Source organism: Pelodiscus sinensis, chromosome 8 (assembly GCF_049634645.1).
Source record: "Pelodiscus sinensis isolate JC-2024 chromosome 8, ASM4963464v1, whole genome shotgun sequence".
Lineage (NCBI taxonomy): Eukaryota > Metazoa > Chordata > Testudines > Trionychidae > Pelodiscus > Pelodiscus sinensis.
The window spans coordinates 56,683,602-56,709,123 of NC_134718.1; the positions used below are offsets into that span (position 1 = coordinate 56,683,602).

At 41.8% G+C, this 25,522-nt stretch overlaps 1 protein-coding gene and 1 long non-coding RNA gene across 12 annotated transcripts in view; one reads left to right on the forward strand and one right to left on the reverse strand.

Moving 5' to 3' along the window:
- Positions 1-19,386, forward strand: part of LOC112545821 (uncharacterized) — a 76,141-nt gene extending 56,755 nt beyond the window's left edge. The window contains exon 4 of the long non-coding RNA XR_003089360.2: positions 19,251-19,386. This is a non-coding gene — a long non-coding RNA (uncharacterized LOC112545821). The remainder of the gene's footprint in view (positions 1-19,250) is intronic.
- Positions 1-25,522, reverse strand: part of TACC2 (transforming acidic coiled-coil containing protein 2) — a 210,893-nt gene that overhangs the window by 120,683 nt on the left and 64,688 nt on the right. For all 11 annotated transcript variants that reach the window (XM_075935333.1, XM_075935331.1, XM_075935334.1 and 8 more), the window contains one exon: positions 5,261-5,386. In XM_075935333.1, coding sequence (XP_075791448.1) covers positions 5,261-5,386 — 126 coding nt within the window. The remainder of the gene's footprint in view (positions 1-5,260; positions 5,387-25,522) is intronic.

Below are 25,522 nucleotides of genomic sequence, written 5' to 3' on the forward strand. Positions count from 1 at the left end.
GTCATAACTCAAACATGATTTAGTATAAAACGCTCTTACTCTCAAAGCACATTGGCAGCATGCCCAGTAGGCCTAGCTAAGACACCACTAGAGACATCAGCTGTCTAGTGGAACTCCCAGAGCTTTTATAAACTTCTTCCTGCACCGTTGTTAACACAGTGACCTGAGCTTGTCAACAAACAAACCTTTTCCAAACTCTTTGAGGTTCCTGTTTTTTTAAATTTTTAAAACATTCATTTTGAACAAAACTTCCTGACCACCTGGATGGCTAGATTCCCCTGTTCCCGCCTGGCCTGCAGTGAGCTACAATCCCCAAGAGGCCTATGCTATGTGGGCATATTATGCAGTTAGGCCACATCCACTGCCTATATAACAATGATGCCCTTAGTACATTTTTACTATCCCCATGACAGAGGATCATCACTTACATTTCATGCTCTCGCGGTTCCCTGATTCCCATGCAGAGTCACACCAGGAGCTACATCCCTGACTAACATCCCTGTTTTGCAGATGAGAAAACTAAAAGAGAGAGATTAATTATTTTTTTCTGAGGCCTCTCAGCGAGTCACAGTCTGGCCTAGAGCAACTGATGTCCTACATCCCTGAGCTGAGCTCCATCCACTCTCTCTCATATTTTTGAATACTTACCGTGGATTTTGTGATCATTCTTCTTCCCTTGCTTGGCTTAAGCAATTGGGCAGGGTGCTGGAATACACCTAATGGAAAACAACTATTTTCCTCAGGCAGAGGAGCAATATTATGGTGCAGGTCTGCAGCTGCTACACCAGTTTAATGCCTTGGGCAGAATCTCTCTTTAGTCAGAAAAGACAAGAGGATCTTCATAGCATCAAATCACTTGCCCAGTCTCTCTTGGCTCTGTACCATATAGGGAGTGTCCACAGCTTCTCCAAATTCTTTCCTTCCCTATGCACAGTGGCACTGCTGCTGCAAAGACCTTTGCTCCTTCACAGTGCGGGAAGATTCGCCTGTGGATTAGTAAAATACAGCCCCAACATATTTTCTAGTGGACTGGGAGGTGGGGGGGAAAGGGCTGTTTTATGTCCAAAAGGAAAATGGCTTGGCAGAACAATTAGTGAACTCATTACCTATTTAGAGTGAAGACACTACTCTATGGATCTGGTAAATAAAACCCACTTACATAGACCAGACCATGTGGTGCTCCTCTGAACAGTATGTTATCACTGGAGGGGAGGGGGAGAAAGAAAGCTGCCTTCAAGGACCACAACAAAGATACAGTTTCTTGACTGGACAGATGGAGGGACAGCATCTGATCTCATATTACACACTGCCATCTGGAAGACATTAAGCACAAACTGACCCCTACCTTATACGCTTCATTATTTTTCCTGTCAAAGTGCACTCTATCTGAATTACAAGACATCCCGTAGGGATAAACATTCACATGGAGGCAAAAGCAACTATACATAAGTAACTAAATATGTTCCAAAAAGGTGCTTTGTCATTTGATTTTATTGCTGCTCAAGTGGAATAGCACTGAGCCATCTGTCTTGCAGTGCACTAAATTCTAAACAGAATAACCAGGGACAGGAAGCAGAGACACCGTGCATATGTGCACTGAAAAAACTTTTCAAAGTAATATCAAAAAGCAACTGTGGAATAATTCTTCACCAACTGCTGTAAAAGGAGTAGCAGTAACGTGGTTGTATGAGGCTAAATAAACAAGCATTACCGAGGGCATTAAACACTTTGCGTAACTGATTTAAACATCCTCCTTGGATCAGGAGCACCCAATTCTGATCTTATTTACACCAATTTTAAATCCAGCATAGGGGTGTAAGCGACTAGCTGACTACCCAATAAGCTTAGGCTTACCAGGTAGTCGACTCACTACTCGACTAGTCGCTTCCCCATCCCTCGCTGTATCAGAGGCACCAAGGGCTGGAGGAGGGGAAGCAGAAGCCAGTGCTGGGGGGAGGCGGGAGCTATCTTAAAAGCCAGTTCCCCCCAGCACTGTCCCCACAGAAGAGCAGGGGAGGCAGAGGCACAGTGCGGGAAACGACACAAGCAGGTACTGAAGCAGTCCCCACTTGCACAGGTTCCCTGCTCCACTTCTTCCTTTGAAATGTACAAGGGAGAGGGGCAGCAGTTGGGATCCCATGCAAGCGAGTGCCCCCGTTATCAACTAATTAAGTACTGATTAGCTGATTAATCGAAATGTAACATCCCTATCCACGTTATACCATTAAATTTAGCGGGATTGTTTGTTTTATACTAGTATGAGATTTTTACTCCTGGTAGATCTGCCTTGCTATTGTCTGTTTGGAATGGGAGCTTCAACAGGGGGATCTAATAATACTGAGCTTGGGCGCTCTTCTTCCAGTAGGAGCATGGGTGACATTCACAGAAGTTATAGCCGATTATCACCATGACACTGCCATGTGCCCAAGCAAGGCAAATATACGGTTAGCAAATAGCAGGAATTTGCCAGTAACAGGCAATCCAGTTCAAAGAAGATGAATCGGCTTTGATCCAACAGTGAAAGTAACCTAAAATTTCTTACAGATACTGTCCTATTGCAACCCAGATCCTTGCCAGCTCTTTAAATAGCTCCCCACTGGCTTTTGCAGCAGCTCAGCCAGTTCTTGCCAGAGCGGCACATCAGGGTGCACCCACTTACTTTCACCTCTGCATAGATCTCTAAACTCACCATTGGTCTTATTTTCTCTTCTTACCAATCATTCTCCACAAGAGCCCACTTGTGCAGTGATGTTTTTAAGAACTAAAAATAGTGAGTTTATTTAAGTTCCCTGGTTTACTCTAACACTGATTGTTCAGTGTATTACTCACCTGCCTTTTAATTCACTTTGACAAGTGAATCGGATTTTTAGTTTCACGCTAAATACCTCTATCCCAAATTGCCTTTTCATTGCCTCCTGCAACAACATGGAGTCAGTCACTGGTATCGGTCACTGCACTTACCACAGTGACAGTCAAATCTAGTCCTGACCCTTGCACACTGTACTCCTCAGCAAAAAAACCTTACACAGCTACCGACCACAGATTGGGATAATCACAAATAGTTATAGTACTAAACAATAATGCTTGTATTAAGTTACGTTAAACAATTCTGGCAGTAAGCTCTGGGAAGAAATGAGAAAATCAATATAACACCAAAAAATGGTAACCTCTCCATGTCAAAATCTTTTAAAACCAATACTCCTATTTGATACAGCTAACCTTAAATTTAGCATCCATGGCAGGGAGGACAGACATACCTCTGACTTGGGGGAGTTCATGAGGTTTTCAGAAAGCTAATAATGAAGATAACAAAGGAGATCGCCTTTCCTGAACGCTTTCTAAAATAGCAGCTAGCTGGCACTGTAGAGCTGTATGATTGTATCTATAGGAGCACAGGTAAACCTCGACCCAAAGGAAGCAGCACAGTCTTTTGTGTTATTTTGTAATTTAGTTTGTGTTTAAAAGACTAGCTGTAGAGGCTACTGAAACTGTTGATTTAATCCTTTGTTATTCCCCTGGGGCCAGAAAGAAGCTTATAGCTTCAACTCATTAACAGTTCATTGTCTTTCTCACATGTGCATCATGAGTAGAGATTCAGAATCATAACCAAGTTTGGATCAGCATAAACAGCAAGCAAGTACATTTATAAAGGAGCCATCAATGAAATCTGCATATTAATTAAAACCTTCCCGTGACAACAGGAAGCAATCACTCACTTCTTGTCCTTATCACCCTAAAAATGGTCTGCTCATCACCCTAGGAAGGGTTTTGTTCAACTTTGTTTCTTTTCAACCTCAGTTCTCCCTACAGTGAATTAAATATAGTATCGGAAATAGAAGGGAGGACGGGGCACAGTTGAATTTTCAAAAGTGTTTAAGTGATTTAGAAGTCCAAGACCTGCTCTGGACTGAAGGCAAGGCAGCTTATGTCAACTAAACTAGGTAAGGCCAGCTCTACACTAGACCTGGAAGGTCAGCTTAAGGTCCACAATTCCAGCTACATAGAATATATAGCTGGAGTCGGCTTACCTTGGCCAAGATTGGCGCCGTCCCTACCGCGGGAAACCAAGGAGAGCAAATGCTCCCATCGGCTTCCCTTACTCCTCATGACTGCAAGGAGTACAGACACTGGTGGGAGCTGTCCTCAGCATCTGATTTAGGGGTCTTTACTAGACCCACTAAATCCAATGCCAGAACATCGATCTCCAGCGCAGTGAGTGAAGACGTGCCCTAAGCATCTACACTAAAATTTCACTTCTGCCGATGTAACTCACCCTTAACTCCACCTCCACAAAGTGTAAATCAATGTAGTTAGATAAATGCAGTGTCAGTGCCAACACTGCACTGCTTACATCAACTATTGCTGGCTTTCAGAAGCTGTCTCACAATGCCCCACTCTGGCATTCCCATCAGTCAAGCAGTCCTGGTGACGATGTGCACCGTTGACACAAGAAGCAAAGGGAGGACATGCACAAGTGTTGTAATTATTGCAGTGACTGTGTGGTGACATGAGTCAGATTGACTTCAGTTTTAAGTGCAGGCATGCCCTTAATACAATTTTTAAAATGATTAGGCTGGTTAGGGCCTAAAATGCATTGTCTCTAGGGGTACATCTATACTCCAGTATCTCAGAATAGCTATTCCATGTCTTGACAGTGCACCCGTTGTTTTGAAATGTCATTCAAAATAATGGGTGTGCTATTCCAATGTCCCTGTAAACCTCGTTCCACAAGGATTAAAGGACAATTCAGATTAGTGGTTTATTTTGAAATTTGGCGCTATGTTGACAGCACCAAATTATGAAATAAGCTATTTCAAAATCCACTTGAAATAGGATACAATCCAATCCTCTCTAGATAACTAATTTTGCTGATATCAGAATCATTCCAGCAAAGACGCTGACAAATATAAATATTAGGAGAAACGGTCTAAACATGAAGGACCCACTCCCCTTGCATTGATAAAAAGGTTTAAGTCAATAAACTGGCACCTGCCTGTGCCCTAGAAGAATTCACTCTTTCCCCACCCCAGTAACTTTTCCTTGCAGATTCTGAGTGCAGCTTTAAATTCTGCCATAGATTCTACAGGAGGTTCAGGGACAGCTGCCCAACAAAGACCCTGAATCGGTATTTTTGGCTGCAATAGACAAACCCCTATCTCAAAACCAGTGCCACTCACTTCCTAGCTAATACACTCTATGACACAAGGTAGTTTGCAGTTGCTTTCTATCACTACGACTGTAAGTGAGTTCCTTACTATACCTTGCTGCAGTCAGCTCAGCTTCAACCAGAGCAGCAACATTTTCACAAGGCAGAGAACCCGCTAACGGTTGCTGGGAAGAATCAGTGGAAGAAGCCAATTTTATGACATCACCTGGCACAGGAGAACTGTATAAAAGAAAAGATATGGAAAAAACAGTACAGTTAAAGGTCTTTGTAGAATTACAATTGCTTTTAATCCCTACATCTGTACACATTGTTTCGCATAGGTAGTCTATAGCAACCTTACGTATATGTTTCCATGTGTATTACCTAATGCACGGGAAAGGCTTTTTAAAATCACCTAGGTACATGGCCCAACTATCTAGCCTGTGTGTGCACGTGACTCTTCGAAGTCAACAGGATTTCGGTTTGCATTAAAAAAAATCAGCCTTACAAGAGAGAGACAATGTCAGTTTTGCTTGCAGTGTTAAGAATGGGAAAATAAACTAGTGTTTGAAATGACAAGATTTCCTTTAGTTGAAAGTCATAAGAATGTATTTTCAAACTAGCAAGGCAGAGATGCAAAGCAAGGGTGGGTAGGGGCTGGCTGGAGTGGGAATTGGAGGGGAAACTGAGTCAGCCAACATTCCTCCTGGACCTCCCAGGGAGTGAACACTGTAGCAGTAGTTCCAGACATCCTTGCAATAGGAGCAAAATCCCCTGTCTCCCCACACTGCTATCAGCACCATTAACTGCTGGAGAGAGAGCAGCTCTGGTTAGGGATGTTAACTATTGAGTAATTAACTAATCGAATAGCTGATGCATTTTGCATCAACTATTTAATTAGTTGATAGGGCACCTCCGTCTCTGAAGTGTAGCAACAGCTCTTCAAAGGCAAAAGTGCTGCGTGGAGCCTGGAGTCAGCTGGGAACTCCCCCACTGACTCCGGGCAGCGCTGCTGCACTGAAATGCTGCGAGGAGCCCAGCATCAAGCTCCTCGTGACGTTTCAAAGTGTTGGAGCCCAGGACTCCCCAGCTCACTCCTGGGCTCCACATGGTACTGCTGCTTTGCAACGCCACAGCTGACCCCAAGCTCCATGTGGCATTTCAAAGCAGCAGCGCAGCATGGAGTCCGGGGTCTGGCCCCAGGCTCCATTCGGTCCTGCTGCTTTCAAATACCTTCTCCTTCTCCATTCCCCTTGTTGCCTCTTTCTGATAGAGGCAACAAGGGGAGAGGCAGGAGCGACTAGTCGATTAGCCTGTCAACTATCCGATAAGCATTTGCTTATTGGATAGTCAACTAGTCGTTCACAGACAGAACTGGATGCTGAAAAGATGACCACGTGGACAGATATAATTCCAAATATTAATTCTTCACACCAAAAACAAACTTGAAAAATGTTTTCACACTATGTTCCTTTCTTAGATATGGTGCTAAATGTGATACTGTACAGAAGTACAGATTAGCTTAAAAGGACACAACAAGGAGTTAATCTGCACTATAAAGAGGCAATATTTTATTGGAAATGTCCAAACGTTACTATATGAACACATAACTATTTTCATATATTTTAACCAAAATGTAAAGTAACATGTTCTTAAAAGAAAAATAATTTGTAAAACTTTTTTAAAATGCATGATGTCCTTACACTTACTGAGCTAATGTTTTCTTCTGCTTGTCATTTCCTATTGCACTTATGGCCACATTCTGAACCCATTCACGTGGAAATAAACTTCAGTGGCGTCTTCCTTAATTTAACCAGCTCCAGTGAGAGCAGACCTGACCCATTGTGCTGAACTAAATTTCAAAATGTCAACCTACCACATTTAGTTGTTTCTGAAAGATGCAAAAACTATTATATACAACTATTGGTAGGAAGCTAGATGAACAAACGTCCTCATTATCCCATTTTAACATCATCTCGGGAATCAGGTCTTGGAAGAAAATATTTTGCCAAGATGTGTGTTGGTTCCAAATTTTTCTTGTTTGCTTGGTAGAAAGGAATCTCTTTGCCTTTATTGAAAAAGGGGGCATATCTTTTGATCAATAAAATGGATATTGAACTTGAGTGTTATCTCTGCTGTTGGTCATTGACCATGCTTTAAATATGCATTTTTACAATTTTTTTAAAACTGAGCCCTACCCAGAAAAGTGAAACCAACTGCATCTCTGCTACAAGCCTGCTAAGTACTGGGCTATTAAAGGACTAACCATCTTAATTTATCTCTATGGTCCCTAGTTAATTCTATGGGTTCCACACTTACAGGTACTTTGGAAAATGCTAGTGCAGATTTTCTTAATATGATGATACTTCCTCTCCTCTCTTATATGCTTTGATATGCAGTAGTATACTTAACATCATTGACATTTAAAGCATCATCAGAATCCATGTTAGGACATACATGAAATACATGTCATCAGACCCCAGAACTACTATTTTAGGCTCTTGTCCCCCTTCATTCATTATACTTGACTTACACTGTAAAAGTTTGCTTCTGTGACTGTAACTGGTTTTTTTTTTAAATGAAAGTTGAACCTTTAGAGAACAGCTAAGATGTCTGTATGTGGTCCCCATCCAACCCCACCACTTTATCCTTCGCATCATCCCAACATGGAGTATCTGCCCTTTTGGTGGATTTTTAAATATTCACAGGATGTGCAAGTTTGACTAATTAGCTCAGCACTGTACACTGCTTTGTGATATAAAGACCTATACAAGCACTGAGTATTTTAATTATTGACAACACAATCACTGACAGTCTTCTGTAGACACACACAGCATAGGTCGTAGCTTGGAAAGCTTCCTAACATTGCCATAATCATGTACATAATATGAAGATTAACTCTTGGTCCTGCCGTGAGGGGAGGGGACTGGACTTGATGATCTCCCTTCTAGTTCTAGTATTCTATGATTCTGTGAAGGAACCAACTAAGGGGTAAAAAGCAGATTACATTTCCATTCTCATTCAGTCTTTGCAGCTCTTTGAATCTGCCAACTAGGTATGTGAACAGGTAACGGTTAACCGGTCACCCAGGGAGTAGCCCCCTACGACTGGGGGAGCAGAGCCAGCCTCAGTGCAGGGGCTGAGAGCCAAAAGATCCTGCCCTGCGGGTTGGGGGGGCTGAAGCAGTGAGATCCTACTAGTTGGTTAACATAACATTTAACTGATTAACTGATTAACCAGGATTTTACCTCCTTACTGCCAACAACAGATATCAGTTTCCAAAAGAACAGGAGACAAACTCTTTTCACACAGGTCACAAACTGTACAACCTGAACCCCATTTTGAAACAGAAAAGATGGTAGTGAAGCTTCACTCTACACACCAATCTAATAATAAAGAGAATCCCAAAAAACTGTTCATCTAGTTCCACAAATTCTTTTCAGCCTGATATTAGCCTAATAAACCCCTTTCAGACTTCCACCACAAATCCCCCACAGTACTTAGAGATTTTTCAGAACAACTTTATTTCAGCATAAACTCTGTATAGGCTGATAAGGCCTCTTTCGCTTCCACTGACTTGGGCTCTGGATTGACTGGAAGAGCTACTAAAAATTACTTCCAAATTCTCCTTATAGCTAGCATGACTGAAATATTTTTCAAAGGAAAAATACTTCACAGTTTAACAACCAGCTGCTTTATAACAGCTGCAGCTAGCACACTATAAATTCAGACAAAAGACCAAAGGGCTCAGTTTGCTATTAGTATGTCATCTGGTTAAGACTTATATCAACAAATGTCCTTGGTCTCTAGTGTTTCATGGTTTTTTGATCTTAAGGTATCTGCTTGGCTTTGAGGAGAGGCATTTTCAAACCACTGAAAGCACATAAAGTCACTAATTAGTCTCTCAGATGAAGTTTGCCTCAAATTCTTGATGTGCATTAAATATAATTGAATAGTGAATAATGGCATGTTCCTGCGATATTTCTTCTATTTGTGAGATTACAGTCCTAAAGCAGCTGATTTTGACACAAGTAAAATTTTATTTTTTTAAATAGTTAAAAGCCAGGTTTAAGCAGTTTGTGAACACATGACAAGTGCTAGCAGGGTTGAGCTGACATTAAATATAGCTTTACTTACAAAATTAGAGCTAAACATTGTCTTGGATCCATGTACAGCCTCCATTTGTTATTCACTATATCTGTACCCTACACTGGGTACACAACTTATAGCCTGTGGACCACCAGATTTGGTAAGGTCTGTGGTCCATTTCAACAAAATATACTAATGGCCAATTCATTAGCATTTTGTCATCATGTTCACGTTTTAGCTTACCTGAGTGTGTAAACAGACAATACTGAACACAGAAACAACCTGCCTACATACATATGAAACAAGCTGAACTTAAAATATATGTCAGTATAGGTGACTTTAAATCCTATTAATATACGTAGACTTTGTTTGGCGTATAAGGTTGTGCTCTGGTTTTATGTGGCCTTCCTATGTCATAATATTGAGCATCACTGCCCTAACCAATCATTTTACACTGAAGTTTTTCAAAGTCTTGAAGCTGCGAAGTCATAGGAAAGAGAGGAAACAATCTTTCAGGCTGATCAATATTTTCTCCTTTGTTCCTTTCCCTTTATGTTCTCTCCGTTGGCAAAGCCTGTCTTTGCAGCATATCAATAACAGGCTCAGGTTTGCGCTGACAAAGCCAATAAGCAAGCCTGTTATCCTCCAGTTAATTATTTCCTAATTAACTAAAATGAAGCATAACCCCTTCCTGCCCTTAATATCATGCACCCTTAGTAGCTGCCTGTTTTTTCCACATATGGTAGATCCACCTTTGTTTGAAGTGATTGAGGACAATGCTGGAGAGTAATGCTAAATACAGGCAGTCCCCGGGTTACATGGATCCGACTTACATCGGATCCCTACTTACAAACAGGGAGAGGCAACCCCGCACTAGCTGCTTCCCCCCAGCAGACCAGGGAGACGCGAAGCTAGCGTCGTCGTCCCCCCCCCACCCGCCCCCAGCAGACCAGGGAGATGCGGAGCGGCTTTTCTCAGCAGACACCTCAGCTTGAGAATAAAGGACTGAGGGAAGTGAGGTGTGAGAGAATAAAACTGAGCTCTGGAGAAATGTTTGGCTAGAGTTTCCCCTACAATATGTACCAGTTCCAACTTACATACAAATTCAACTTAAGAACAAACCTACAGTCCCTATCTTGTACGTAACCCGGGGACTGCCTGTACAAAGGGAAGACTGATCAGTGTTTGTGTTGTTGGCCCAGTATATTTTTAAGAGAAGAAGTACAGGAAGGAAATGTTGTCTCATGGTTAGAACAGGAGCTGGACTACAAGATTTCCTGAGCTAACAGTAATACTATATATATAAAACCAGCCTTGCATGTAGAATAGTGATAGAAATGTAGCCGTGTTAGTCGGGTGTAGCTGAAACAAAATACAGGACTATGTAGCACTTTAAAGACTAACAAGATGGTTTATTAGATGATGAGCTTTCGTGGGCCAGACCCACTTCCACTATTTGATCTGAGGAAGTGGGTCTGGCCCACGAAAGCTCATCATCTAATAAACCATCTTGTTAGTCTTTAAAGTGCTACATAGTCCTGTATTTTGTTTCATATATAAAACCAGGAATTATATTATGCCAGTCAAACTCTCTGAGCCTCATCTTACCAGTGTATAAAATATGTGCCACCGCATTCACCAATGCACAAGGCTGTTGTGAAAATCTCTAAGGCTACGTCTATACTGCAGGCTTCTTGCACAAGAAATGTTTTGCTCAAGAGTTCTTGTGCAAAAGGTCTTCCACAAGAGTACGTCCACACTGACATATGTTTTTGCGCAAGAGATGTGCTTTTGCGCAAGAGTGTCCATGGCAGTGTGGACGCTCTCTTGCGCAAGAAAGCTCTGATGGCCATTTTAGCTATAGTAGTTTCTTGCGCAAGAAAATCATGTTGCCTGCCTACACTGCCTTCTTGTGGAAGAGCTCTTGCACAAAAGGGCTTATTCCTCATGAGGAGATGAATAACTCTTCTGGAAGAAGCCCTGTTTTCCTACGCTTTATTGTAAATGTACTTGCACAAGAACGTGCATGCAATGTGGACACCCGGCAAGTTTTTGCTCAAGAACAATTGACATTTAGGAGAGGTCTTTTAAGTGTTAGAGCAGAAGGATAGCAGTTACTGAAGTTTGTTCTCCTTATTCCAAGTCTGGTTTTGGTAACAAAGGTCAAAATTTAGAGCACAGCTTATACTTCCTAAATAACTAAAAATGAAGCCTCAGTAACAAATACATAGCCATTTAGAATATCTAATAAATATTTACTAGTTCTTCAACTATAACAGAAAAATCTCCCATCAGATCCTGCATTTATCTCCCTTCAGATAGTGCCAGATAGTGCCTAAAACTCTCAACCACTTTGGGTCCCATTTTACTAGGTCCTGTAAAAACAGGTAAGACATGACAGATGAATGGGACAAATAAGAGAGCCAGGGAGGGACATGCAGATGGGGTACTGGAATTATTAATATTTGAAAATATTAATATTAATGTAGAAAATTGCAAAACACCAATTTAGCCATATTTTTATTACATTCAAAGGCCAAATGCTATGTTATGCATTGCTTTAAACAAGTCTAAATTGCTTACTATTTAGACTTTTTATTACACTCAAACAGTAACAAAACATTTATAAGCATCTTTTAAAGATAGTTACAAACAGTCTAAAACCCAAGGGTGCTTAGACTCATATTGGTTGGCTCCAACGTGGTCAGGCAGATATTTGCGATGAATATCTAGGGAATATTTAGGGATGCAAATACCCATTAAAAAAGTTAAACGTTTTGTTTAACTGATTAACCAGGGAGGGCTGGGATCCTGAGGGTGGCTTCTTAGACAGGGCCTAGCCCTCTGGTTAACCTGTAAGCATGCTGGTAACATCACTTGTTTGTTAAAGGATAATAAACCTAGTAACTGGTTAACTACTTATCCTTTTATATCTCTAATCCCTTTTAAGAATTTACTTTTTGTATATCCTTTATCAAACAAAGTGATGTCATTGCCAATTATTGACTTCAACTAAAACCAATTTGAGACAATTCATCCTTACTTCTTGTCTTAATTCAGACAGGATTTCCAACCTCTTATCTTTCAAAGCCTTTCCTCTCCTCGCCTCCCTTCCCCTCCCCACTCCCCCACCCCCTGATCTTTCTTGCTGTCCAATCATTTTCCCATTGCACTTCGGTTCACACAGGCTTTAACGCTAGTTAAAGTGTGGGTTGGTGGAGGGCTGTGAGGCTTATTTTAAGACAATTTTCTTTGATTGATTTAACCATCTATGGTCTCCTCCATCTATCAAAGGCCTTCTTTTAGAAACTTTTCCTTATCTCACTAGTTATTCTTTGAACCAAACATTCTCCATACTTTACTCCTTTTGGCCCTTTAACATTATTTTTAAGGCCTTCCCTGTACAGTGCTTACTAGTCAAAGCCTTCCTTTACAGCACATATATATTTCCATAAACAAACTTAAGCTAGTTTTAATTCTTTAATTTTATATTTATCATACCTAGATAAATATAATATGCTGCTCGAGCAATTTTAATAATTTTCTGGACACTCCTTGCAGAAGTTCAGATATATTAGTTCAAACTGAATTCTCCAGGCACTAACAAACAAACAAAGGGTTTTTGGTTAAATAGCCTAGTTTTAAACAGGCTCAGGGCTTTTGTTCTGATCCAGAAAACTGACTCCTTAGGCCGGGAAAGGTTTGAAGGATAGACTTTGGCCAGAGTTTGTGTGGAGATGGGTGTGTGAGAAAAACCTCTGGTAGACTTAGTAGACTGCACATAAGTTCTTTCATGTTTTTTAATGTTATTTTCTGTAGTGTTTTTACCTTATGAATACAATACACTTGCTTAGAAGAACAGTGTGATAACACAGCTCTAGCAACTACACCATGTCAGATCTCTGAGGAGAGAAGTGAAGCGGGCCTGCTTAGTTTTTTGCTGGGAGTAATACAGTGAAAGCAGGGAACAATGCAGCCTGGAAATATCTCAGTCCAAAAGGTCTCCACCAATGAAAGGCAACAGCTCTAGGTGTAGGTGTTGAACCTTTAAGTAGTAGTTATGTGCAGTTTCCCTAAATTGTGCTAGCTGTCCATAACATTCCTTCTATAACTATTGTTATCACTGCCATTTACCAGAAGCATAATTCTTGCCAGGATCTAATACTGGCTCCTGTGGAAAAAAAAAATGTGAATGGCACAAAGTTATGAAGCCTTCATATGAGGAATAAGTAGGCAGAGCAGAGGAATTCTTCACAAAGATCCTCAACCCGAATGTGCCTTAAGAACCCCATATGAAGATGCAGAAGATGGCTGCATAGGTAGAAAGGGCCCTCTAGCAAGCCCTTACCACTCTGGGCAGTGGCAGGGCACAATTGCCATCTGCGCAAGAGCACAATTAGTATTGCCTGCAACACTAGCTATCCCAAAAAGAAGTCAGGCAGGAGGGATAAGCAGCGAAGGTGGCCTGGCTCAAAAGGCTGCACAAGCTGCAACTTCCAAAAGGTTACATAGTAGCTGGACTCATCAGAAGCTCTTTAAGAAAGCCTGCCGGAAGCACCATGCTTCCTGAGATCCCTCCTGGAAGGCAGCTCCACAGTGCTCCCACCATAGGGCTGTGGCTTCAAGGCACAAGGGAATCCTCTTTGTGTGCAAAAAAAATGGAAGGACATAAATGCAGCAGTTGTATTGAATAGAAGCTGAATTGTTTCTAAAAAAAAAATCTTTTCAAATGATTTCCTCAAGGGAGATACCCATCTTCTGAGAGACAACCCCAATTCAACTGATGTTACATTTTGCGGTCCCTGCCAGTAATCACAAAATACCACATACTAACTGGAAAACAATAGCATCACAGTCTTGGCCAGAGTATCCAATAGCAAAGAGTAATTTTCTGAAGTGTTACTTTTCTGGCAGTATTTGTGGAAATCTTGACATGATAACAAAGTTCCCGCAGCAGGTGGTGATGTTAAGTCATAAATTACTTTAGGGCTTGGAATCCCTCTTAACTTTTCCTTCCATACATATATCATTTTGGCGATCCCTTAAATTTTCCCTACCTGCATAATCAGTTTTCCCTATCAGTGTGAAAAAACTACAAACAGTCATTAAGACAGAAGAGAAAGTCTAAGTGTATGGAATGATTATAATACTGTATGATTAAAGTTAAGGTGGCATACTATAGTCAGTATGTACTTATTGTTTTAAAAAGTCTATAAAGTAAATGTTCTGAAATAGCATTATAGATTAAAATAGTTTTTGCTATGCAATCTTTAACAGTAAGAAGCTGTATGAAATGTTACAAATAATTGCACAAGATTAAAAAGCATAATTCATTTGCTACATTACAGACAGAATATCCATGATTACAAAGTCATATGTATTTCAGCTTTTTTTAGGCATAAGAATACTTTTGGTCATGTTGTGATGTAATTTTTATAGACTTGAAATTTCCAATTTATGGCTAGTAATCTTGAGCCAGAAATTTTAATGTGCAAATATAACTTACCCGTCGTCTCTACTGAACTGCTAAACACACACTGATACTAGAGCCTAAAAGAAATTCAGCCACATTCTATGGTAATATTCACAAAACCCCAGTCTTTTCAGCTACTTCATGATAGTTAATCCCAATCTAATTAAAGATTCTTTAAAAACTCAGTATAAAGTTATATGAAAAGACAACATTCCATTCAATATGAATGCCGTAGATATGTAACTCTTCAAAGATAACTGAAGAACAACGTGGAAGCAGCAAAAAAGAAAAATATGACATCTTTTATAAAAAGCAATAAAGAGTTTACATGGCAGGACAGAAACAAACTACTTTTCATTTTTAGTCCCCGATGTTTTTTTAACGTTACTTTATAAACCAACCCATAAATAAATTTAGTTGCATAATCCTCTCTCAAACAATTCACACTTACCAGTGTCAAGAAATAATAACCAGCTCTGCCATTCCAAATCATCCTCAGCTAAAATACAAAACAAAGTAAAACCACGCCCACCAATTTAGCACAGATTCCTTTATGAGAGTAACTTCTAAACTTCCATCTTTTCAGTCCAAACTTCAAAGTCAGACAGCAACGGGACAATTAACTATATCCATTGCTGAATCCACTGAAAGTAAAAACTTATCCCAGTCAGCCAAAGAAATATTCCAGAAATCTGAGTTTGGTGCTGCATTTCCAAAGTGCTTCTCTTCTGAATGAAAGACTGTTTGAAAGTTGAAACACACAAAAGGCCAATGACTATAAAACTGGAGCCGTCTGTCAGAGGCTCCTCCCATGAGGCTCCCCAAGGAAAGGCCAGTATCTAACAAACATGCAATTGCTCCAAAGGCATCTGATCCTGCCTGGGGTCAGAAGAATGTAGAGCTGCGTTATTGTGGCACGCCTCTGCATTTCTGAACATTTACACCATGTTTGTAAAAGAAAGCCCCTAATCGATCATTAAGCAAACTGCTCCTGAATTTGTAGGTATTTTGAGCTCTCTCTCTGTCTCTCTCATACACACACACACACACCCAGTAAAAGCCAGTGAGTCTGACACGTGGTTTTCATTCTTTTCTCTCTGTTACAAAGTTTCTTCCAGGACTTTTTGAGTCATGACAAGCTGATAGCTGTTTTGAGTTTTCACAACGCTTTCCACTATGTATGACAGTAAAGACTTGTACAAATTAAATGATTACAAACTAAACAACAATCCGTGCAGCCAAGCCACACGACTTGATATTTAATTTTTAAAGACACTTCGCGGAACTCTGATTGTTGATGTTGGCAGAGTGCTTGGCCCAACTTGAAAGGCGACCTTTCCAAACTTCCAAGATGCAGGCAAAGTTCTGCCTAGTTTTATTAGCTATTATTGAAGCCTTACTTGTTTAGAGTTGTAAACTTAAATCAGGTCCCTTTAAGCCTGGTGTTAAATTCCAACTCCTAGAAACATATGCTATCACCCTGTAGCACAATGGAGCTGAAAAAGTTAAATACATCCTTAATTAACCCCTTCCATTCTCTATGGTTGTATGCCACTGACTACAGAATAAACGTGGCTCTGTGGTTATGGAATTTTAACCTTATTTTCTATTGCTGTTTACTACTCTGTGATTCTGGGTGTATTTACAATTTCCAACCAACCAGCCAAGGGATTAATCACCACACTATTTTATACTTAAGTCAGTTTCATGTATAGAAGTCACTTATATACTTAAGTCAGTTTCATGAAATAGAAGATTTAATGCATTCACTTCTCACCAAAGGTCGAGTCCAGGCATTTGATACAAATGTTTGCTTAACTATAGAGGCTCAATTCAGCAGAAGTTTAGAGTCTGCATGGTTCTGACTGTAGAAGCCTGCCGACTCCCACAGCTCAATTCTGATGCATGCTTGCTAATCCTCCTTCACATGACAAAACTGGCTTATTTCCTTAGCTTCAAAACTTGATCTCTCAGAACTTTGTCCAGCTCTTGGTTTTACACAGAACGTAACAGTACTGTTTGCCTCCTGCTTATGCTCGTATGTATCTAGTATGGCTTACAGTAATGATGTGAGCTGGACCTCTCTGACATGAAGTAAGCAGAGCTGAGCACTTACAAAAGTCACTAATATTTTCATGAATTCTGAATTGCTTTATGGACCAGCCATGATCATATCTCCCCTTGTTCCACTCTCCCCTAAAGGATTTGTTAATTAGCAGTTAATTAAGAAAAAGCAAAATAGTGACTAAAAAAGGGTTAAACTTGATAGCTATGAATAGCTTCCTCAGCTCCAGTAAGGAGAATCAGCATCCATGCTGACAAAAACTGAGACTGGAGGTAATAAAGCAGCTGCCAGAAAGGATGATTCTTTCTCCCCAGCCCCAAACCTGAGCCACATGAAAGCAGGAATGGAAAAAGAAGAGTTAATGGGATTTCTTGGTGCAGGTCTGGGCATCCAGCTATCCTCTCATGCATAAGGAGAGAGGGAGGAGGGTCCAGGAAGAAAACAACTCCACTTTCACCTGGAATCCATTTTTAAAACAGTGGTTGCAGCAGGTACAAAAGGACAAAAGGGAAAAAAGTGGAGACTGAGGCTATGTCTACACACACACACCCCTCCCAGCACAGCAAGTTACAGTACTATAAAGAGCCAGTATAAATCAGGCTACAGTGGTCGGAGCCATGCTATCAGTACAGTTAGCTACTCCCCTGTGGAAGTGGTTTACCTGGAGCAGAGTTTCGCAACTTTTTTTTTTATGAAGTACTCCTTTTTCAAAAAAAAATTATAAGTACCTCCAGTACCTACAGTTTTCAGACACACACTTTTTTTCTACCATTGTGTCACATTTGTTTAAACAACTTCATTGTAGCCAGGCGGGTGATGAAATTTGTGGGTGTAAAAAGTACAAAAATTATAAAGCACTGTAAAACTTAAAACAAAAATTCCGTTTTCTCCAAATTTCAGTTGTGTTGATGTACCTCCCCTCCCCCCCCCGACTCCTCTCGAGTATCCCTGCGGACACTTGTACCACTGGTTGAAAGACACTGACATAGAACCCTGGGAGATCTCTCTCCCAGCGCTCCTGCCATCACCACAATGCTGCGTTAAAGTACTACTGCAGCAGTGCTACCACAGCTGCACCTAGAAGTTTCCAGAGTAGACAACTAACTCCTCCTCTCTCCCAATGACCCTTGAGATTGGCAAACATCCACAGCCAAAGTTTAGCTGAGTTCTTGCTGGTAGGGCCAGTTTTAGCATTTTTACCTGGACAGAAACTTATGTTGCCATCAACTCCCTGTCACTGAAAATATTTACTGACTCAAGCCCTATCTTTCCACCACTCAAAAGACTAAATAAGGGTATGTCTACACTACAGAGTTTTGTCAGAAAAATGGCCGTTTTTCTGACAAAACCTAAGTTACATCCACACTGCAGTCACAGTCTTCCAAAAGTAAAAAGAAAGAACAGGGGGGTTTTTCCGTCATTGGTAATCCTCTTTCTATGAAGAATAAGCTTTTTTCCAAAAGAGCTCTTTCAGAAAAAGGCATCTGTGGATGTGGAAGAGGGAGTTCTTTCAAAAGAAGAAGAAAGAGGAAAAAGCACAGGTGCCCTGGTGGCCATTCCATCCATAGCAATCACAGTTTAAATGCGAGATAGCGTCCATTCAGTGTAGATGCTATCTTTGGAAAAAGCAGATCGTTTTTTCAATGAGCTTGTGTGTGTGGAAGCTCTCTTTTGGAAGAAGTTTTTTTGGAAGAGCTCTTCCAAAAAAAGGTTCTTCTGAAAGAAGCCTGCAATCTAGACATAGCCTAACTGACTGACTCTTGAACAGAATGCTCACACAAAAGTCTGCACTGAATGAACAACTGGGTAACTGTGCAGAGGAGGGGTCATGAGATGACTCTCTGGCTCAATTACCAGTGTTTACTCACTCATCTCTAATCCCAACTCCTTCATTCATCCAGTGCCATTAAACTGATCAACCAGTTCTCCAGAAATTCATTCAGTTTCTTCCCTCAATGCTCCTTCTGGTAGACATGGAGCGGCTACATAAAACTGATAATGTTATGGCTAATGTATGTGACCTGGACAGTAAAATGAAGTTATTGTTCGCTGTGTTATTGGGCATCTCTGCAAGAACATATAATCTATCTTAATAGGGGACTAATGGAAAATAACCAGGGAATGATATGCAACATTGCGAGGCAAATACAAGACAGCAGCCTGCTCCTGAGCTCAAACCAGAATTTACACAGCTGTTATGGTAGAAGTCTAGAGATCAGAGGGAGAAAAAACAGTTAAAAGGGATCTCTGGAGAGGGAGCATGCTGAGCGCGTTCTTCCTGGTTAGAGGAACTGATCTGGAGGACAGAAACACAGGTCCTACCAGCATATCTGAAAGCAGTTGGAGCCTTCCCCGGGCTTCCAGAGAATGGTACGACTTGGGGCGGGCCAGCAAGCATATAGTGTGTTTATTGTTTTAAAATAGTTTTTCTCTTAAAATGCTTTGGTTCTGAATAATGTAATACTTTGTTTTAACAGTATGTCACTATGATCCTCTGGGCAAAGCTCCTGGAGAGAAGAGAACTACAGACAGAGCTGAATTTAAGGGAGGCTTGCTGAGGTGATCACAGTTAGTACCCTTGGAGGTGCAGCCAAACGCCCAGTCTGAGAATGGGAAAATCATGTGATTCCATCCCAACAGAAGTGATGGCTCCAGGTCCAGGACTTGAGTGAGAGTGCTCTTCAAGAGTCAGAGCTGGAGTCAGCCCTTAGGCACAAGAGGCATCCTCCACTGCACATCACTTCTCACCAAAAAAGGTGAGAACTCCGACAAGAAATTAGTGAAGTGCAAGTTCATTGATACGTACTGGGGGAAACCCCAAAAAGAGATTGTATGTTTTGATCCCATCTCTGCAGCCTTCATTTATTAAATGGCTTTGATTTGGCTTTCTTCTGGCTAGAGACCGTGTCTTACATTTGGACAGCACGTACTATTTTGTGTGTACTACTATAATAAATTACCATTATTGTCACAATAGTTCACATATGTGTGTGTGTGTTGGGAGGGTGGAGTGTAGCCTTAAAGCGCGCCTTAGCTCCCAGCTGCAAAAACAGACCCCAGCTGCTGGAGAATTGGGAGGAAGATTGTTTTATGTGGATTCTGATAAGATTTAGCACTTCTGTCCCTATCCTGCAATCAACAGTCTGCATTTGGGCTCCATGGAGGCACAGCACATGTGGTACATTACAGGCCTGGGGCCTAATTAAACCCATTATAAACTTTCTCCTTTGGAAGTCAGGTAAGTTTATCATTAGTCCTTATTAAAAGATGAGACTCCTTGTAGCCTGGGTGACACACTGAACTCAGGAACTCCCCCACCCTCACCCACTAGACTTTGGTTGCTTCAGAAACCCACACCCCCATTCTGGGTCTGAGTTATTCACTTTTCAAGGGGGGGGGGTGACTTACTTTGTTAGTTTGCCCTGGGTCACACATCTCTGGGTCCCTCTAAAAGCCCAGCTCAGCTCTTCATCCCAGTTCAGGAGACATGTCTCTCTTCCTAGAGTTGGAATTCTGCTTCAGAATCTCTCTCTCTCAAAACAGGAGATTCACAGCTCTCCTCCCTAGAGCCAGGTCCTGAGTTAACCAGTCCCCCGTGTCTCTTTGAATCAGAATCCCTCATTCTACTCCAGGAACATTCACTCTCTCTCTTTTTAGCCAGTAGCCCCAACCATCCTTCCGGAGCTGGGTAACTCCAGCAATTCTCTCTCCACAGACAAAAGTCCTCAGCTTTCCTCCATGGAGCTGGGCTATAATGTAGGGCCTAAGCCAGTTTCACCCTTAACTGGCCCATTTTCTCTTAATTAATCCTTCAGCTAGGAAGATCCATCAGGCAGCATTTTGTTGTGGGTTGTGTCTACGCTGTGGGAGGAGGCCATTGGGTCCTGTACTCCCAGCTCATCCTCAGCTTGGCTTACTGGTTAACGTTCATGGCTAAACACAGGTTCCCACCCCACACACTGAGGAGGCAGCAGTGAGGAGCCGGCTGAGGGTGTGTGCAACCGTGTAACAGCTGAGTTGTTCAGGGGCTACATGTTTACACAATTATCCACAATTTAACCTCCCTACTTCCTTCCTCCCTCGCAAAATATTGGACCTTTCAAATCTTAAAGGACCAAATCAGGTGAAGTGTGGCCTGAGTATTAGCCAGTGTTCCCTCTACTTCTCTGTAAGCTGAGTGCTTAGGTGGCCACCCACGGGAGATTCAAATATTGCCCAGCTGTTATCAGAGTGCCAAGAGCTCCCACAGCTAGCAGCATTTATTTTTACTGGTAGTGCACATCCAAATCTGCTTGGTGCACATAAGCATTATTCCACACATGAATGGAAAAATTAGAGGGAACACTGTTTGCCACCAGTACCCTTAAGAAGCCAGACTACCTCATCATAGTCCTCTTTCACAAATATGGAAACTGAGGCACAAAGAACTTAAAGCCAACAGTTTCATCTTGGATGTATGAAGTCTTTAATTCTGGATTAAAATACCAAATTTTAGGTGCCCAAATCTGAAAATGCTGTGTTATGTGACATGACAAAATCCACAGAGGGACTGAGTATCATAGCAGTTTAAGCTGTGAGACTCCACTACTGAAGCTGCCCCTCCATGTGACTAGAGGAGCTGCCTCAATGTCAGCACACATCTGACTGGGAGCTAAGGATGGCCCTAGCACCATTAGGGGTAGCCAGGCCAGCACTGCCCTCTTTAGCTGTGAACTTGCTCTGAAGTTATTCAACATACTATGGCAGTATTACCAGCTTCCTGTTTTCAAAAAACCTCATGAGTCAGACCTCAAAATGTTGCCCTCCGAGAAATAAAAAAAGTTGTCTATGCCTCTCTGTACTGGATATATAATACAAAAACCCACAAACCTTTTCTGCATTATTAAACTTTATATAACACTGTTTCCCGTATATGAATATGTCCTCATGAGAACTGTGTGTGGTGGCTAAGCATCAGAGCTGTGCAAATCTCAGCAGTTTTGTTTCTTAAGGCTTTGAGAGAAACTCTCTTTGAAGTTACATTTTGCACGGGGGTTTGAACCCCCAGCATTATCACTGAGTTTCAGGTTTGAACAAACCAAATTCAGCGGGAACTACCACATTTTTCATGGTCTAGGAACAAAATGATGGGAAACCATAGACTTTCGCATAGTTTCCAGTTGAAAACAAACATTGGCCCAAGCTGTCTTGAAAATCAGTCCAAGTTTGCTGAAAGTTTTCTAAAGTTCAGTGATCACTCTTTGGCAACTTCAGCTGTTATTTGTGAAAACAAGCAAACAAGACAGCAAACAAACAACTAGAGGGACTTTGTGGAGAGGAACCCTCCCACAGAAATTTCACGCATTACTGTAGCATTTTAAAAAAATATAACCAAATAGTTACACAATTATTGCAGAGTGCCACAATGTCCATCATTGCTGAGTTTAATTTTTTGTATGAATGAGGGGAGGAATGAAGCTATCAACGGGTACATCTACACAGCCGTGTTATTTCAGAATAACTAACATTACATTAGTGCACATCTACACTACAAGTTTTTATTTCAAAATAATCTGAGCTGGAGGACTTCTTACTCTGACTCCCGTAACCCTCAGGGTACGTCTACACTAGCCCCCTACGCGATTCCAAATTAAACCCCTTAGTTCGAATTAACAGTTAAACCTCATGGAATGACTGTTGGAATGAGGTTTAACTGTTAATTCGAACTAAAGGGTTTATCTCGGAATTGCGCTTCTCTGCCGTGTGTAGACGCAGGCAGTTACTTCAGGCTAGTCAGTTTCCAAAATGGCGACTGGCCAGGAATATGCTAATCAAGCTCAAGATATTTAAATCCCGTGCTTCATTAGCAATTTCGGTCACCCTCATTAGCCTCCTCGTTCAAACTAGGAGGATAGTGTAGACGTACCCTCATTTCATAAGGAGTAATGCAAGCTGGAGGAAGAGTGTTCTTCCTTCAACTTTGTGCTCTGTAGACAGCGAATTAAGCTATTTCTATTTAAGCTACATAATCGGAAGCGGCCCAAGGCTGGCTGCGGCAGCTGGTGCCCCAGGCGGAAGGCTTGATCGGTGCCCCCGCCTGCACGGCTGTCAACGGCCATGACGTCATCATCGGGCGCTCCGGGCCGGCGGCACCCTAGGCGACCGCTGAGTCTGCCTATGCTCATGGGCCGTCCCTGTACACAACTGACATAGCTGAAGTTGTGTAGCTTAATTTGACTTTAGCCCTACTGTGTAGACATACCCAACATGAGTTAACACCAATCTATTTTGAAAAAGACAAATTAGATTGTCTTTTAACCTAATTATGCCCTAATTATTAGAAAACAACCAGGTGTATGCACACTTAGGAAGACAGGGCTAGAGGTGATTGAGTCCTGCCTCCTGCTATGGCAGGTGACCCTGTATATAATCAGTTTTGCCCTCCCTTTGAAAAACAAATCCAGTTTTCACTGAGTGCTGGAGGTAGTCTTAACTCTGATGCTTCTATCAGCAAGAAGTGCATAACAATGTTATCAAAATAACAAATTCCAAAGACTTCACATAAGCTCATGAGTGCCATAAAATCAAAAAGTTTTACTGATTACATTGTTTTATCTTTCATAAGCCAAGTTAGCAGTGAAAAACAATGGGGCTTAAAGGAATAAAAGCACTTCGGTGAAAATTTCAATGCCTACAAAAAGGAGCACAAAAGTAAGTGTGTTAGCCTTCCCTGAGCTTTGCATGAGCTCAGTAAGTATAGAGAACATCATCTTCAAAACAGGAGCCTATCCTTTCTAGGAACACTGGTCACAGATTTATCTCCCCATAGCATCAGCAGAAACGAGTACATGCGTGGATAAAAAACAGTGGCTAGTTATAGGACCGGAGTGACAACTAGCTTAGGTCCTGTCCAGTTTACAGATGTCCTATCTTTTTTGCTTGCTAAGGTGGTAGCCAGGCCTACACTACTCGAGACATTTGATTTAAGATACGCAACTCCAGCTACAAGAATAGCATAGCTGGAGTTGACCTACCTTAAACTGAATTTCTCTGGTGGCCCCACAGCAGGGAGTTGACGGAAGGCCTGCCTTAGGTTTGCTGTGCCGCCATCCATTTCCCAACCTTCTGTCCCAGCCCGAGTCCCCCCAAACCAGGATCCCCCATTCTCACCCCAAATTCCTCATCTCGGCCCCATTCCAGAGTCTGCACCCCCACTTGGAGCCCTCATCCTCTTGCACCCCAACTCTCTGACCCAACCCAGTGTCCCATCCTATACCCTGAACCACTCATCCCTAGCTTCATTCCAGAGCCTGAACCCCAGTTGGAGCCCTCAGACCCCCATTTAAAAAGTGATCTTGGGTTTAAAAAGGTTGGAGACCACTGGCTTAAGGGGAAGGAGCTGAACTAGGATGATTGGTTTTGTGCCGTGACCATGCCCCAGGTCTTTTATTGCAGAATAAGCATGCCTTTAGAAGTCAAGTGCCACATTTTCTGTTGGTATCACTGACTTGGAGCAGAGAACCTGGCCTAATGTTTGTTGACTGTCAGGCTATGCTGAAGAACTGTCTGTTTTTCCAGGTTCTCTCCACTAGGGCTTCTCAGGTGGAGGTGAAAGGAAATGAAAGAATTTAAAGTGGAACCATTCTAGAGACCAGAGTCTCATTGAACCCTATGGTTCTTTATTAAAAGAAGATCAGGACTGAAGGGGATCTGATGGGAAGAATCTTATGAGTGGCCTTCAAAGAAAGGGAGGAGGTAAGATCAAGCTTCTGAAAGAAAATAATCTCTGATATGGTTGAAACAGTCAGCGATTAGCCCTTCACTAAATTAGCTCCTGATCTTGGAGGGCACTCAGTGTCTTCCTGGATTGTACTCTTAAGTTCACAGCAAAGACACCTGCAACTGTAGTGGCTAAAGTCTCCGCTATATACTCAGCTCCCTAAGTACTGTGGGGGGTTTTCAACGCTGAACTACAAAAATAATCCTGTATGTTACTGGTCAAAGCAACTGTAAATATACTGACTGAAAACAAATGTGTACAATGGAGGATGGTCCAGTGGTTAAACCTAAATGAGCCTGTTTAGAAAGAGTTGTGTGGTAATGTGTAACCGCTGGCAATAGCCTGCTCACAGCAACACACTGGCCTCATGGGGATAACAGTGTAAGGCAGAGAGCTGTGCAGCTTCAACACCCGTGGTCAGGAGGGACAGGCAGAAGGACATTTGCCTAGAGACATCTGCTGGAGATCTAAGACCTGACTAGCCATTCCTGGAGTGGGCGATGGAGGGGCAATACTAGTGCAGAAACCGTGACAATAAATATGTATTACACACTGATCGAGATTTTTTTATGCAGGTATACAGGACCAGCAGCAAGCTCTATATGAATGCTAACCTTAGCTAATTCTGCTAAGTCCCAGATGCTATTAATTAGGTATAACCACCAACAGGCAGATTTGAACCTGGGACCTCTGAAGCAGAGCATAGCAGCCTTTACCCTCCGAGTTAAAAGCCAGCTGGCTACCAGCCCATGCTGTAGAAGTCTCTTGATCTTAACTGTTGCTGTGGTCTATGTACCACTTCCATTGCTCAGTAACCACACTACGGGTGTGTCTAGACTACAGAGTTTTGTCGACAAAATTGGACTTTTGTCGACAAAACTATACCTGCATCTACACTACCACTGAGTTCTGTCGACATAACATCGACAGAACTCAGCAGTTTTGTCGATGCTGATAAACCTCATTTTACGAGGCATAACGCCTTCTATC